At 39.9% G+C, this 14,552-nt stretch overlaps 1 protein-coding gene across 2 annotated transcripts in view; it reads left to right on the forward strand.

Moving 5' to 3' along the window:
* The window catches only part of LOC126248575 (cullin-2), a 190,678-nt gene that overhangs the window by 47,350 nt on the left and 128,776 nt on the right, over positions 1-14,552 (forward strand). For both annotated transcript variants that reach the window (XM_049949681.1, XM_049949680.1), the window contains exon 8: positions 3,435-3,605. In XM_049949681.1, the coding sequence (XP_049805638.1) occupies positions 3,435-3,605 (171 nt within the window). The remainder of the gene's footprint in view (positions 1-3,434; positions 3,606-14,552) is intronic.

Here is a 14,552-nt window from a genome sequence, read left to right on the forward strand (position 1 = left end):
GGCCGTCTTCCGCTCACGCCCCAACATCGTGCAGCCCGCCTGCAGTGTTGTCGCGACAGGCGTGAATGGAGGGACGAATGGAGACGTGTCGTCTTCAGCGATGAGAGTCGCTTCTGCCTTGGTGCCAATGATGGTCGTATGCGTGTTTGGCGCCGTGCAGGTGAGCGCCACAATCAGGACTGCATACGACCGAGGCACACAGGGCCAACACCCGGCATCATGGTGTGGGGAGCGATCTCCTACACTGGCCGTACACCACTGGTGATCGTCGAGGGGACACTGAATAGTGCACGGTACATCCAAACCGTCATCGAACCCATCGTTCTACCATTCCTAGACCGGCAAGGGAACTTGCTGTTCCAACAGGACAATGCACGTCCGCATGTATCCCGTGCCACCCAACGTGCTCTAGAAGGTGTAAGTCAACTACCCTGGCCAGCAAGATCTCCGGATCTGTCCCCCATTGAGCATGTTTGGGACTGGATGAAGCGTCGTCTCACGCGGTCTGCATGTCCAGCACGAACGCTGGTCCAACTGAGGCGCCAGGTGGAAATGGCATGGCAAGCCGTTCCACAGGACTACATCCAGCATCTCTACGATCGTCTCCATGGGAGAATAGCAGCCTGCATTGCTGCGAAAGGTGGATATACACTGTACTAGTGCCAACATTGTGCATGCTCTGTTGCCTGTGTCTATGTGCCTGTGGTTCTGTCAGTGTGATCATGTGATGTATCTGACCCCAGGAATGTGTCAATAAAGTTTCCCCTTCCTGGGACAATGAATTCACGGTGTTCTTATTTCAATTTCCAGGAGTGTACATTCCTTTTGAGTTGTGCTTGCAGAGTTACTTTTCACTAGAAAAAATTAACTGTGTTGATATTATAAATCCTTTGGATGAAATAATATCACTTTGTAAAGGGACTATTATATTCGTGGTCTTTTATTTCCTTTGTGCAGTAATTAGTCACAGTCACAAATTGCACTTATAAGCCGGCCGCGGTGGTCGTGCGGTTCTGGCGCTGCAGTCCGGAACCGCGGGACTGCTACGGTCGCAGGTTCGAATCCTGCCTCGGGCATGGGTGTGTGTGATGTCCTTAGGTTAGTTAGGTTTAAGTAGTTCTAAGTTCTAGGGGACTTATGACCTAAGATGTTGAGTCCCATAGTGCTCAGAGCCATTTGCATTTATAACACCAGTTAGGCAGCTGTTGGTAGATGCCACACACAACTTATCAAATTGAAGGAATTTGGGTCCCTTTTACTCTGTAATGATTTATAAACTGATTGGCAATTGCTGTGTAATGATGGTTGTACATGCAAAAGCATCATTTGTCAGGTTGTCATTATGAGATCACCACACAAGGAGACTCTAGTGGTTATACGTATTATCCTTTCGTAAGACACTGGAAAATCAAGGGTGGTGTACAACCAATGGAATGAACATGGAAGGGCTTTCACCATATAATCGAGGAATTCAGAGGTAGTTGCGTGCAGAAACAAGAGCTGGTACGTGGCAACTCTTACCTTGTATTCTTTTGACTTTTGAACATACCCCCCCCCCCCCTTCTGCACACAGCTATATTGATTGTACTTGTTGCACTAAAGCCTCTCTCTGTTAGAGGTTGTGGTCAGTGGAACAGATAAGAACAACATGGATTGTGTTCAGTGGAATGCGTGAAGTGAACAGGAAGGAGATATGGGGAGGGCAGAGGAGAAACAAGGACTAGAAGACAAGAGGGACAGCAAGGGAAAGTGATAGGTAAACAGTTGACCGTGGTGCAAGCAGTGGTTGTATAATGCTGCACAAAAGTATAGCAGATATTTGGTCACCGGAAGGCAGGATAGGATATAGAGGAATGTTGACCACTGAGAGAATAATTATGGTGAAAATTTGTAGATTGATAGAACTACTAATAAAATTGATGGGGCAGGTAGGGTTCCACATAAGACAATGTAAAAGTTGAAGTGTAGCTGGTATACGACATGATTGCTTTCAAGTGTCCCTGCATCTCCTGGGAGAGGATATACCAGTGATATGAGTGGAATAAAACGTGAGTGATAAGTTTTTTGTCTAGTCTGTGTAATTGAATATTGATAATGGGCATGCTATTAGAAAATCATTTTGCCCATAGTTTTCATTTTGAGTTGATGACAATTTTGGTAATTGAATACAACATTACTTAAGTGAGGCATTATAATAGTTAGATGCAGAATCCATGTTGAGAAATTTTGATTATGTTCTGTATATAATCAGAAGAATACAAGTTCGTATCTGTAAAGAGATGTTTCTGCTCTTGATTTGGGTATAAGCCACCTAGCATTTTATCTTAAAGGAGAGTGGTAATACATCTTACAGTTATTGATCTTTCCTTTCCAGGTCTTTTCACTGTCGTATTAATTTACGTGTTATTTATTTTTTCTGCTTGTATAATAAATAATATCTAAGGAGAATTTTTGGAAAAGTAGTAGTTCTTAACTCAATAAAACATTCTGCATTCATACAAAAGTGTTGTGTGTAGTATACACATAAACTGCTCAAAAAATGTTTATATCACCCTCACAATTTGCATAGTTTATATTTTTGTGATTGGCAACTCTGCCACAGCAAATCACCGTGTACAGCCATCTGTGTAGTGAAGATAAAAGTAAACCTCCATTCTCATTGCAATTCAGTAGAGGCATCTGGGAGAGCTCTGTCAGCTTAGAGTGTATGCATCATTCTCCGCACAATCACTTTGGTCTCCAGGTGTCCAATGTGAACAACAGTATGAAACCTCCAGATGTTGTTCCATAAGTTCAGCAGGGAGGTGGGTCAGTCGTGTTTAGGATTGGTATCGTGTACAGATGTTGAATGCTTCTAATGCAGTGGTACATCACTAACATCTCTTGAACATCTTCCTCCAGGAGGCAGGAATCAAACAAATAAAATGGCCTGCAATATCTACTGATGTGAAACTGTTGGAGCACACGTGTGACCAGTTGGAAACTGCACTGCATCATCAGAGGAATCACCCTCAACATGCTGGATAACCTCTGGAGGCCCACCATTGGAGGGCGAGACAGGCTTGAGCAGAAACATTTTGACCACCATGGGTGGAATGTTTCTAAAGGAGGACTCAAGCATGTTAACAATGCCCAGTATAGAGCAGGATGGTACTGAATGTTACCTAGCAGTAGATTGTAATTTTAGAGGGGCGGAAATGTGTTCTTTCAGAAGGACTATGCTTTTATTTTTGCTATTTTTTATTTAATGATCTTTTTTTTTTTGTTTCAAAAGACTTATTCTTTTATTTCCTGCTCTCCTTCATTCCAAGTCTACACATTTTCAGGTACACATGTGGTGCAAAACCCTTTTTGAGCAGTTTATAAGATACAATCTTTGAATTTTAGGTACATAAAATTATCTTTGTCAATTTTATGATCAATCTCTCCAACAGATACACACGCAGTTTGTGGAAAATATGTTGGCTGTTCATAGAAAGTACAAAGAGCTTATTACCGATGTTTTTGCTGGAGACCAAAGTTTCATGGGTGCACTAGATAAGGCGTGCTCATATGTTATTAATTATAAATCTAATCCAAAAATAATGTGCCGTTCCCCTGAATTGGTGAGTATTGTGGTTCTGGTTTGGAAAACTGATTTAGTAAACTCTTTTGCTTGATAAAAGTTACTGACAAATGTTACACAACATACTGCTTGAAACACCCACGAAAGGAGGGCAGACCCTGTGTCCCTCTGAACTCGACAAGCATCAATGTACTAGGTACAGTCATTGATTGATCTTAAGATTTTTTTATTGCTTATCACTTCATTCGCATCTGCCACTGTCTATGTGGAAAATGCCAAGTTGCTCTGGGGTTTGGAACCCATCTTAAAAAGCTTTTCCTCAATATACTAGATAAGGAACACTCAACTTTATCACTTTTCTCTCTAGTTACTTCCAGCATTTATTGTGCATAACACAGCATTTGCAAATGGGATGAAGGCATGTTCTTAAGCAGAATAATTTTCAACACTGAACTTGACTAATGTTGAAGGCTAAGAGTGTCACAGAAAAATGTTTGGCAGCAATAACCTTTAAAGTTTTGTCGAATATTGCATCATGTTAGAATGCCTGACTATTGATACTATTAATGCAATAGGGATTCCACTAGATGGATAAAATTCACTTTATAACAAGGATTTCCCCCTCCCCCTCTGTGGCACAGAGAAAGTTGGATATTTAATCAGTATTCACAAACTATTTTTTTGATCAGATGTGTTCATAAGAGGTGTCATCAGCTATTGGAAGAGCTCCATTGCTGTCAAAATCTGTCATTGTATTGATGAACAAGATGTGTGTGATGTGACATCACCATATTCAATGTGCTTGTTTGAATATTTCACTGAAGACAAGGAAGCAATGAAATTGAAATCACTGTCCAGTGTGTACTAGAGTAATAAACTTGGAGCCCTCTGTTGCAATGTGATTGTGGTCACATTCTCTCAGTGCAGCATTCCTTCAACAAAGTAATTGAATATTCATTTATTAATGTTCTCATTCTTATCTAAGTTTATATGTCCTTTTTTGTCATCTTTTCCCCATGTTAATGGTCCTCTTTGTGTCATTCCATTTCAAATAGTGTTTTACTAGAGGAAATACCTTTATTTTAATGTCAAGAGGTATTAGTTCAGGAGATTTCCCATTTTGTTGTGTTTAGTAACTGCTTGAGGAGATGTTGTTTCTGATGTTCGCTTGCAAGAATAAATATAAGGAAAACAAAATAAGTCTGCATTAAGAATCAGATCCATATAATTGAAGTTGGTAACCACATACATTGATCATTCTGGTAACAACTTGATTAATGATGACACAACCCTCCAGTTATATAAATATTTAATCAAATCACTAGTTCTTTGATTTCCCGGAAACTATTTGGCTATAGCCATGACACATCAATGATCTTTGTTCTTGACTGTCCCAAAAACAGAAGCTTATATATCTGAATTATTTTACACAAATTTTGAATGAACCTATTTGACACATTGAAGCTTGTTGAACTCAGGTTTTAACACAGGGGCCTGCCTCGCATTGTGAATTTGAGTAAACAGTCCAATCATTATAATGCTAATTCTTGAGAATTAGGAGTGACAGGATTTTGCATGCTTTTAACATGTAAGAATTTAATAATGGAAAGTATATTATTGATATTTAAAGAATATATGTTTCTTCCAGTGGTGTTGTTCCCATCTACTCCATGGGAAAACCTCTTGTTCTTGTGTTTGGAAGTAACAGAAAGAAACATTAGTTGCAATGAGAATTTGAAAACCTCTTGTTCAATGTGTTTGGAAGTATTGGGAGGAAACATTAATTGCAGTGAGAATTTATATCAGCCTGTAGGCATGCCCAGGTAGCATAGTTATTAAGGTGACTGCTTGCTAAAAGCTGGATGTCTGGTCTGGTACAAATTTTCATTTATCACGGCATACTGATTACATTCTAGGTTCAGCATTTCTGAATGGTTATAACTAATATCGTTTCGTGTCATTGCATCTTCAATGCTTTAGCCCCAATTGCCTTATTTCATTTAACTTACTTCATTTAAGTGAATTTAATTCAATATTTATAACGTTTGTATGTTTAGCTATTATTTTGTTGTGCTACAGCTACATATATACCTATACCTGCAAGGCATCATATGATGGATGTATGGTAGAGGGTACGTTACGTACTGCTGTCTCTTTCCCCCTGTCCTGTCCGAGGTGCGAATGGTCTGTGAAAAAATTGATTATTGGTAAGTCTCCACGTGAGCTCGAATCTCTCTAATCGTACCTTAATGGTCTGTTTGTGCAATAAACACTGGAGGATGTGATATATTTGTTGACTATTCTAGGAAGGTACACTCGTGGAATTTTAACAGTAAACCACCCCATGATTATGCACAACATCTCTCTGATAGCATCTACCACTGGAGTTTGATGGACATCTCTGTGGTGTTCCCACACTTATTAATGAACCTGTGATGAAATGTGCTGCTCTTCTTTGGGTCTTCCATTTTCTCTACCTGGTATAGGTCCCAGACTGATGAACAGTATTAAATTATTGGTCAAATGAGGATTTTGTAAGGTGCCTCCTTCGTGAGTGGCCAACACTTCCTGAGGATTCTTTCAATGATTCTCACTCTGACACTTGCATTACCTGCAGTTAGTTTTTGTTCAACTTTAAATCATTCCGTACACACACTCTCAGATGTGACTGCTTCTAGTGATTTTACCGCAACCATGTAATCATAAAATAATTTATGTGTAATACGTTAAATTTGTTTATGTTGAAGGTCAACTGCCAATCTCTGCACAAAGTGTCAGTCCTCTGCAGCTGTTCCTATGTTTCGGAACTTCAAATGTTATCTAATATGCCATATATGTGAAAAATAATTTCCTTTCACTAAGAATGACCTGCTGTGTTCTATTTGCTGGGAATTGTCTTATGCAGGCAAAAAGTGGGCTGATGTTACGTACCCTTGTATTTTGTTCATTGGGCAACAATGTGGGACTGTATTAAACATCATCTGTAAGTCAAAGAATATGGAATCAACTTGGTTGCTAGCATTGATTGCTTTCTGGGTCTTATGCCAAAATGAAGTGAGTCAGGTTTCACTCAAAGATTGTTTGTGGAACCCATGTTGATTCTTACAGAGGAGATTTTTAGTCTCCAGAAATGTCATTATACATGGGCATAAAACATGCTTTGTATAGCTTGCCAGTTTCTGCCACTGTCACTGTGCTCAGCAGGGAACACTGATTGTGTACTGAGCTCTCAAGACCAATTGAGAGCATAGATTGCTGTCAGCTGCAGATTGTCTCTCACGTTGACACTAACAACCTCTGTCAGAGACCATTCTCCATTCTTTTTGGAGTTTTGGGTAAGGGTGAAGATGGCTTCTCTTGCTTGTGGGGTCTCAGTACAGCTGTATAATTTCAGCATCATTCTGAGGAGAAACTAGGGACTTGGAGTGTGGAGCTTAATGACTTCGTTAATTCTGCAATGAGCTGGTTGTTGATTTCTTAACCTACTCTGCAGGGTGGGATTGTGTAAAGTTGCCCAAGTCAAGTGTGGACTATACACGGTAATTGGCAATTCTGATGACAGAATTAATGTGGAATGCATGTGGATGCAGTCCTCACTCCTTGTACATCATTCTAACCAAATATTGCTCATTTCCCTGTGTTCTTAGCTGGCGTTTCGCCTTAAATTTCCTTTCCCCAGAACTTGCACTATCAGAAAACATTTATTTTGTGTACACCTATAAGTTCTTTTTATATCTTCCACTGTCATTAATGTCATCATTACTACTACTACTACTACTACTACTACCACCGCTCCAGGCAAATGCTGGGGTGGTTCCTTCGAAAGGGCATGGGCAGCTTCCTTCCCCATCCTTCCTTAATCCAATGAGACTGATGACCTCGCTTAGTTAATTTTTAATGAGACACTCTTGTGCAACAAACAGTCCCATGTGAATGGAAAATACCACATCACTACTGTGTCAAAAATCGGAACAGGTTCTAATCCAGAGCTATCGACAAATATTGATCATGTCTATATGTTGCTGCGTCCTAGAATGTATTCCAAGCTTGAACATTATAATGTAAGTGAAGGACAGAAGCTTCTCGCAGAGAATCAGAATGGATTCAGGAAAAACCATGTGTGTTAAAAACAGCTCATTTTATTCACACATGATATATTGCAAATAGTAGATGCAGTGTGTTTACAAGTGGAATGGGAAGGGAAATGACTGGTAGTGATACAATGTACCCTCCACCATCCACTGCTCATGGAGTATATATGTAGATGTAGAAAATCTGTATTAGTAGATTCCCGAAAGGGGTGTGATACTGTACCACATTGTCGACTGAAAACAGAAGTATGAGCCTATGGAGTGTTTCCATAAATATGTGATGTCTTGAACAATTTTTAGCTAGTAAAATTCATTATGTTAAGTTGGACAGAGAATCTTTAACAAAAACAAAAGTAACAGTGAGTGAGCCCCAAGGAAATGGATTACGCTCAGATGCAGTATGTTTACAAGTGGAATGGGAAGGGAAATGACTGGTAGTGATACAATGTACCCTCTACCATCCACTGCTCGTGGAGTATATATGTAGATGATATATGTAGCAGATAAGGTTAACATCACTTTGAAATTGTCCAGTGTTGATGCTATGGTCTACAGGAAGGTATTTTCACTACATGAATGTAAGCAATGCAGAGCACCTTTGGCAGTTTTTCTAAGTGGTGTAACAACTGAAAACTCTCTTTCAATGTGAATAAATGCAAGATAATGCCTGTAACAAAGATAAAGAATTTGATAATATTCAATTACAAGAATAATGATGAACTTCTGGAGCTTGTCGCATCATTAAACTATTTAGGGTTAATAATAAGATATTATATAAAATGAAACACTCATATAAAATTAGTAGTAGAGATGATGATTGGAGGACTTAGTTCTAGGAAAGTGCAGTGCATATTTAATGAAAACTAAACTCACTAGACAAAGTATTACTCACCTCCCTTAAAGAGCACACTGCTTCCTTCGGAGTGCTTGTACACGTGTATAACTGGTGCCAGGTGATTGTATGAACCTCTACTGGGTCATTCCATGTCAATTCAACCAATTTGAGATGATGATTCAGCTGATAGTTTCAGATTTGGCTGAAATTTAGTTTGCCAATGCTACCAAGTGCGGAACACTCATGTACAAAATTTTAAGTTCCCCTGCCAATTAGTTCCAGAATTATGGCTTGTGAAAGAAGGTGGCATGACCCGGAAATTGCAGCCCGCATCTGGAAATCTATCTTCAGACCCACACAGAACTCATCATGCCCATATCAGTCACACAAACAGAGTTATAAGCCCACGAAAATACAAAAATTAGAAAAATTACCTGAAAAACATGAATTTTCTAAGTGTGGTAGCACAAAAGGGACAAGTGATATCCAAGCCAAATTTCAAACACTGAATAAGTAGACCATAATATAATATGTGGCAAAATTTCAATTTGTTATTGCAAGGGATTTGTGTACAATAAAAGTTGACAGAGATGTATTTGGTTACGTTTCTTATAACACGATTTAGCAAGTAATAGTGATGATGCAGACAGCTTGTTTCAGATAAAGCTGCAGCAATTGTTGGTAATCATTAGGCAACAAAGTTAAACAATGGTAGTTTTCAGGGACAGAATGAATCATTGTTAGGCAGGAACAACAAATGAAACCAACAATTACAGGTTACTCATGTTTTTAAGATTCCAGTTCAGACTGGTCATTACTGTTGTGCAAAGTCAGTATGGAGGCAGAAGAGTGTACTAGTGGTGCTTTTGTTCAAACAAGTTGCAGTATTGGTAAAGCACAAGCATCTGAATGTCATAAAACAACATATGGAACAAAATGTGGCATTCGCTTTGTACTGTATGATCTGGATGAATCAGACCAAGATTTGTTGCTATGGAGATCTGGGATACACCCTGTGGGCACAAGAAGTACAGTTCCAGGAAACTTTAGTGTTTGTTATCATCATATGAAAGTATTTCTGGATAAGTATTCTTTCTTACAAAGAAGTTGTTTTGATCCATTTCAGATTTATAAGAAGACAGTGAAGTGTAGCCTGAGAGAAATTGATATAAAATCAATATTGAAAGTGAGTCAGTGCATGGGACTTAACATGAAACCAGGCCAAATTTATGTTCGAGGTGTGTTACACTGTTAAAAAGTGAAGAATATTCTGATAATTTACGTGACAGTTACGAAGAGTATCAGCCACCTACAACCACAGCGGATGAGCAGTTAAATACTTCAGTGACTGCTCTTGGTTTGTCTCCCATGAAGACACACAAAGTTGGGAAGAGAGACAGGCCCAGCTGTGGTAGAAGAAAACTACAAGAAGCTCAAATGGAATTAAAACACAAAATAGTTTACACTCTAATGGTGGAAGAGGAAGAACTATCTGCTCCAAAGGAGCAGAAATCATGCAAGAAATGCTCTGATTTGGACGAAATTGTGCATGATTTGAAAGAAAAATGTGCCATATCCACACGCCAGAAAAAAATAGCTATTCTTACCCTTGCACCTTCCAGCTGGTCTATTGACTACCCTGCAAAGGAATTCAATGTTTCTACATATATGGTAAAGCAAGCTAGGAAAATAAAAGCAACCCAAGGAGTGCTTCCACAACTTCAGCAGGCTCAGGGTGAGCAATTGAGTTCAGAAATAAAGGTGCTAGTGTTGGAGTTTTATGAAAATAATGACTACAACTGAATAATCCCTGGAAAAAAAGACTGTAACAGTGAAAATGGGATACGTACGTGTACAGATGCAAAAAGGACTGTTGCTATGCAACATATCAGAACTATATATAGAATTCAAGGAAAAGTATCCCAATACCGAAGTAGGTTTATCATCTTTTTTCAATCTTCGGCCAAAATGGGTTGTGCCTGTAAGTGCAAGGGGCACACACAATGTTTGTGTATATGAGACCCATCAAAATGCTAAGCTGATGTTTGCTGCTATAAAGTATTCTGGTCTGGATTACAAAGGTGCAATGAAGCTGCTAGTGTGTGACATCATTTCCTACCAGTGCATGATACACAGGTGTGAAAAGTGTCCTCGTAAGGCAAACCTTGCAGAACATATGAATAACAAACTGTATGGTGAACTCCTTATGGATGATGATGAACTTGTTTCTTATAAACAGTGGACACACATGGATCACACAAGTCTTGAAACAAAGCAAAGTACAGTGGAAGATTTTGTTGAAATGTGTTGTCAAAAAACAGACAAACTGAACACACACAGTTTCACAGCAACAGCTCAATTGGCTTATCTCCAGTTTTGTAAGGATAATTTGAAATAAGATGAAATTATAGTAATACTAGAGTTTTCTGAAAATTATGCATTTATAGTTCAAGATGCCATCCAAGGATATCATAGGGACAACAGTCAAGCAACTCTCCAGCCATTTGCGATTTACTATAGAGGTGAATCAGGTGATGTGTCTGTCATGAACATGTGCGTTTTTAGTGACTGTTTAATTCATGATGCCATTGCAGTTCATGCCCACATTTGCACTGTCATGGCATATGTGAAAAACAAGCTGCCTCACATACATTTTGCAAAGTACTTCAGTGATGGTGCAGCTAGTCAGTACAAAAACTGTAAAACTCTCAAAAATTTATGCATGCATTACCATGATTTTCAGATTCACGCAGAATGGAATTTTTTCGCAACAAGTCATGGTAAAAATGTATGTGATGGTATTGGTGCTACCATTTAGCGATGAGCTAGTCTGTAGCACCCTACAGAAGGTCACATTCTAACACCTCTTCAATTATTTACCTGGGCACAGGAAAATATCTCTGGCATACAATCTGTGGTGTCACCGCCAGACACCACACTTGCTAGGTGGTAGCTTAAATCGGCCGCGGTCCCTTAGTACATGTCGGACCCGCGTGTCGCCACTGTGTGATCGTAGACCGAGCGCCACCACACAGCAGGTCTCGAGAGACGTACTAGCACTCAGCCCAGTTGTACGACGATGTTGCTAGTGACTATACGGACGAAGCCTTTCTCTCATTTGCCGAGAGACAGTTAGAATAGCCTTCAGCTAAGTTAATGGCTACAACCTAGCAAGGCGCCAATTGTATCAGTGCATGTATCTTACGAGTCTCATTTGTATAGTCAAGAGAGATGTATCACAAGGAGTGATTAAAAGTTAAGTATATTCCAAAGCTACGTATTTTCTTTATAGCAGTCATAACGTATCCTGTTTCAGACCTCACTCCATCCTTCGTGAGTTAGCGCGTGCATCTTGGCCGCCTCTTTCAATTAGTGTACGTAGTGTTGGCAAGTCTGCCGACACTACACAATCATTCTATGTTTCGAAAGATGAGGTGAAATCAGTCGAAGAGTTGCTAAAAAGCGGACTAGAACACTTTAAAACTGTTGCAGGCACAAGGAGCCATCATCACTTCTCTCCAGCGGACTCTGACAATGTGCAGATGAGCAGACTGGTTATAACTATAGGTTCATGCACATCATGTGTCTTCACAGTGTGTCTGACTCAGGATTCAGAAGCAAAAGCAGCAACATACAACCAGGTTGCTATGTTATTGCTGTTTATGATGACAAATGGTACTTAGGATATGTTGCAGAGTGCTGTGAAGCAGAAGGTGATGTATTTGTGAACTTCATGGCACCAGCAAGATCATTTCATTGGCCACATTTGGCAGACAGATGTTGGATTCCTTTTGAACATATTCTTATGACAGTTCCATTTCCTACCACAGTGTCAGGAAGACAGTACAATTTGCCACTCAATGTACAGAGTACAGTAGCTAAAGTGTAGGAGAACTTCTGTTCGAAGAACAATCGACTGGTTTTTAGCAGTTTACGCTGCAGTAAACATTAATGATAGGTTGTGTTAATCTGCCTATATGTCATTGCTTAGTGATTAACCAGTTGTGGGAGATGATAAGAAGAGGCAGAACAGTTTATGAAATGTTTTTACAAAATTGTGTTGTAGAACAATGGCCACATCACCAAATACAACTGTCAACTACCATTGTACACAAATGTCTTGCAATAACATGCTGAAATTTTGAGATATATATCATTATGGTCTACTTATGCAGTGTGTGAAATTTAGCTTGGATACCACTTGTCCCTTTTGTGCTACCACACTTCGAAAATCCAGGTTTTTCAGGTAATTTTTCAAATTTTTGTAATTTCGTGCACATGTAACTCTGTTTGTATGACTGATAGGGGCATGATGAGGTCTGGGTGTGTTTAGGCCACATTAAGCTTACCACAAAAAATTATACCCTTTTTGAGTGAATTATATTTGGCATAGAGGGCACCTACAATATGTACCTTTTAACGTATTACATTTTTTATTTTCCCTCAGAAATATGTTGTTGGTGTTTTGATTCTTGGAGTGTGTTCTCTAAATGGATGTTACTGGGTTGTAAAAATTTCACTGGACTGTGTGGAATGGTTCCAAAGTTATTAAGACCTGAAGTTGGGTCTGAAGATAGATTGCCAGATGTGGGTTGCAATTTCCGGGTCGCGCCACCTTCTTTCACAGGTCATAATTCTGGAACTAATTAGCAGGGGAAACTAATACTTTGTACACGAGTGTTCCACACATGGTAAAATTAGTGTACTGAATTTCAGTCAAATCTGAGACTATGAGCTGTAGCCCTGGTTGAACTGACATGGAATGACACTACTGCTGATATATGCCATGGTAGTCATGTGTATGTGGTGGTCAGTTGTGCGAAGTCAGTGCATTAATGTTGGTTGACACGGAGATGTGAGAATAGGGGAAAGAGGCTATTGTGTTTGGACATGCGCATGACCATACCGTGAATGAAGTTGCCAGATTTTGTTGGTGCATCAATGCGGACTATCCAATGTTTGTACAAGGAATTGTGTACGATCCACATCCTTGTAATATGGTGCAAGAACTGCAGTGATAAAAACATCCTGCCGAGGGCCAGAGACGTGTCACATTTTGTTAGTGACAGTCTCAAGTTTAACAGGAATTACTGCTGCTAATAAATGCAGGACCTTCTCAGCAATTTACAAGTGAATGTTGCAGAGGGACCTGCATGCAGTGGGCATTTCCAGCTGGGTCCTTCACAAGAGGCCGTTCCTTACAGTGGTACATAAAGCTGTAGGTGAAACAACATTGACAGCTGATAGCAGCTGGGTGGAGGCTTGTAGTGTGGTCGTACATGTCATGATTTTGCCTCTTGAAAAGTGCATTGATGGTCCAGCAAGATGACCAGATGTGGTTCTGTGGTGTTTTGGGGATGCTTTTGGGGCCATGGCATGGACTCGCTCATTCAGGTTACCATGAATGTGAGCCAGGTTGTTGATTTCAACATTCTCTCAGCCAAAAGCATCCTCATGTCTGTAGCCTGTTCCTCAACCCATTCTAGGTCAATCTGGGACTAATCGTGTGGTGTAACATCGTGTTGGAGGTACGGGTTACCTGCAGAGCGCTGTAGTAGAACAAACAAATGCACGTGATCCAACATTAGGTTGCAGTGACATTTACTGGTGTGTGTGACAATGACAGGAGTATTAGGTGTGCCATTTCATCCCGTGTAAATATCATCCACAAAATCTGCACAAATTGCCTCGACTGCTGCCTGAATGCTGCCCTGTTGGCAAACAAGAAGTATTCCCTTGGGTGACATTTGTTGCATCTGTATTGTGCCTTGGGATGCAACTAAATGTAGTGAGACTCTTCAGTTCAGGTGATCTCTCTTCATGCTGATAGTGTCCAGTGCCAGTGTTCCTGCTTCCATGCTAATCTCTGTGCACTATGACAGTATGAGCAGATGAATGTATGTGAGATATTACGTAAATCAAAGGTGGGGAAAGGAAACAGAAGGGAAGGGAAGGGAAGGAGCTACTGATCTCAGCTGTGTCAGGATAATATGCGGAATCAGCATTCGCATAAGTGTGTAATATAGTTGCTGCAGTATTCCATGGTAGTAGTTCTGGATGT

This window comes from Schistocerca nitens, chromosome 3, assembly GCF_023898315.1.
Source record: "Schistocerca nitens isolate TAMUIC-IGC-003100 chromosome 3, iqSchNite1.1, whole genome shotgun sequence".
Taxonomy (NCBI): Eukaryota; Metazoa; Arthropoda; class Insecta; order Orthoptera; family Acrididae; genus Schistocerca; species Schistocerca nitens.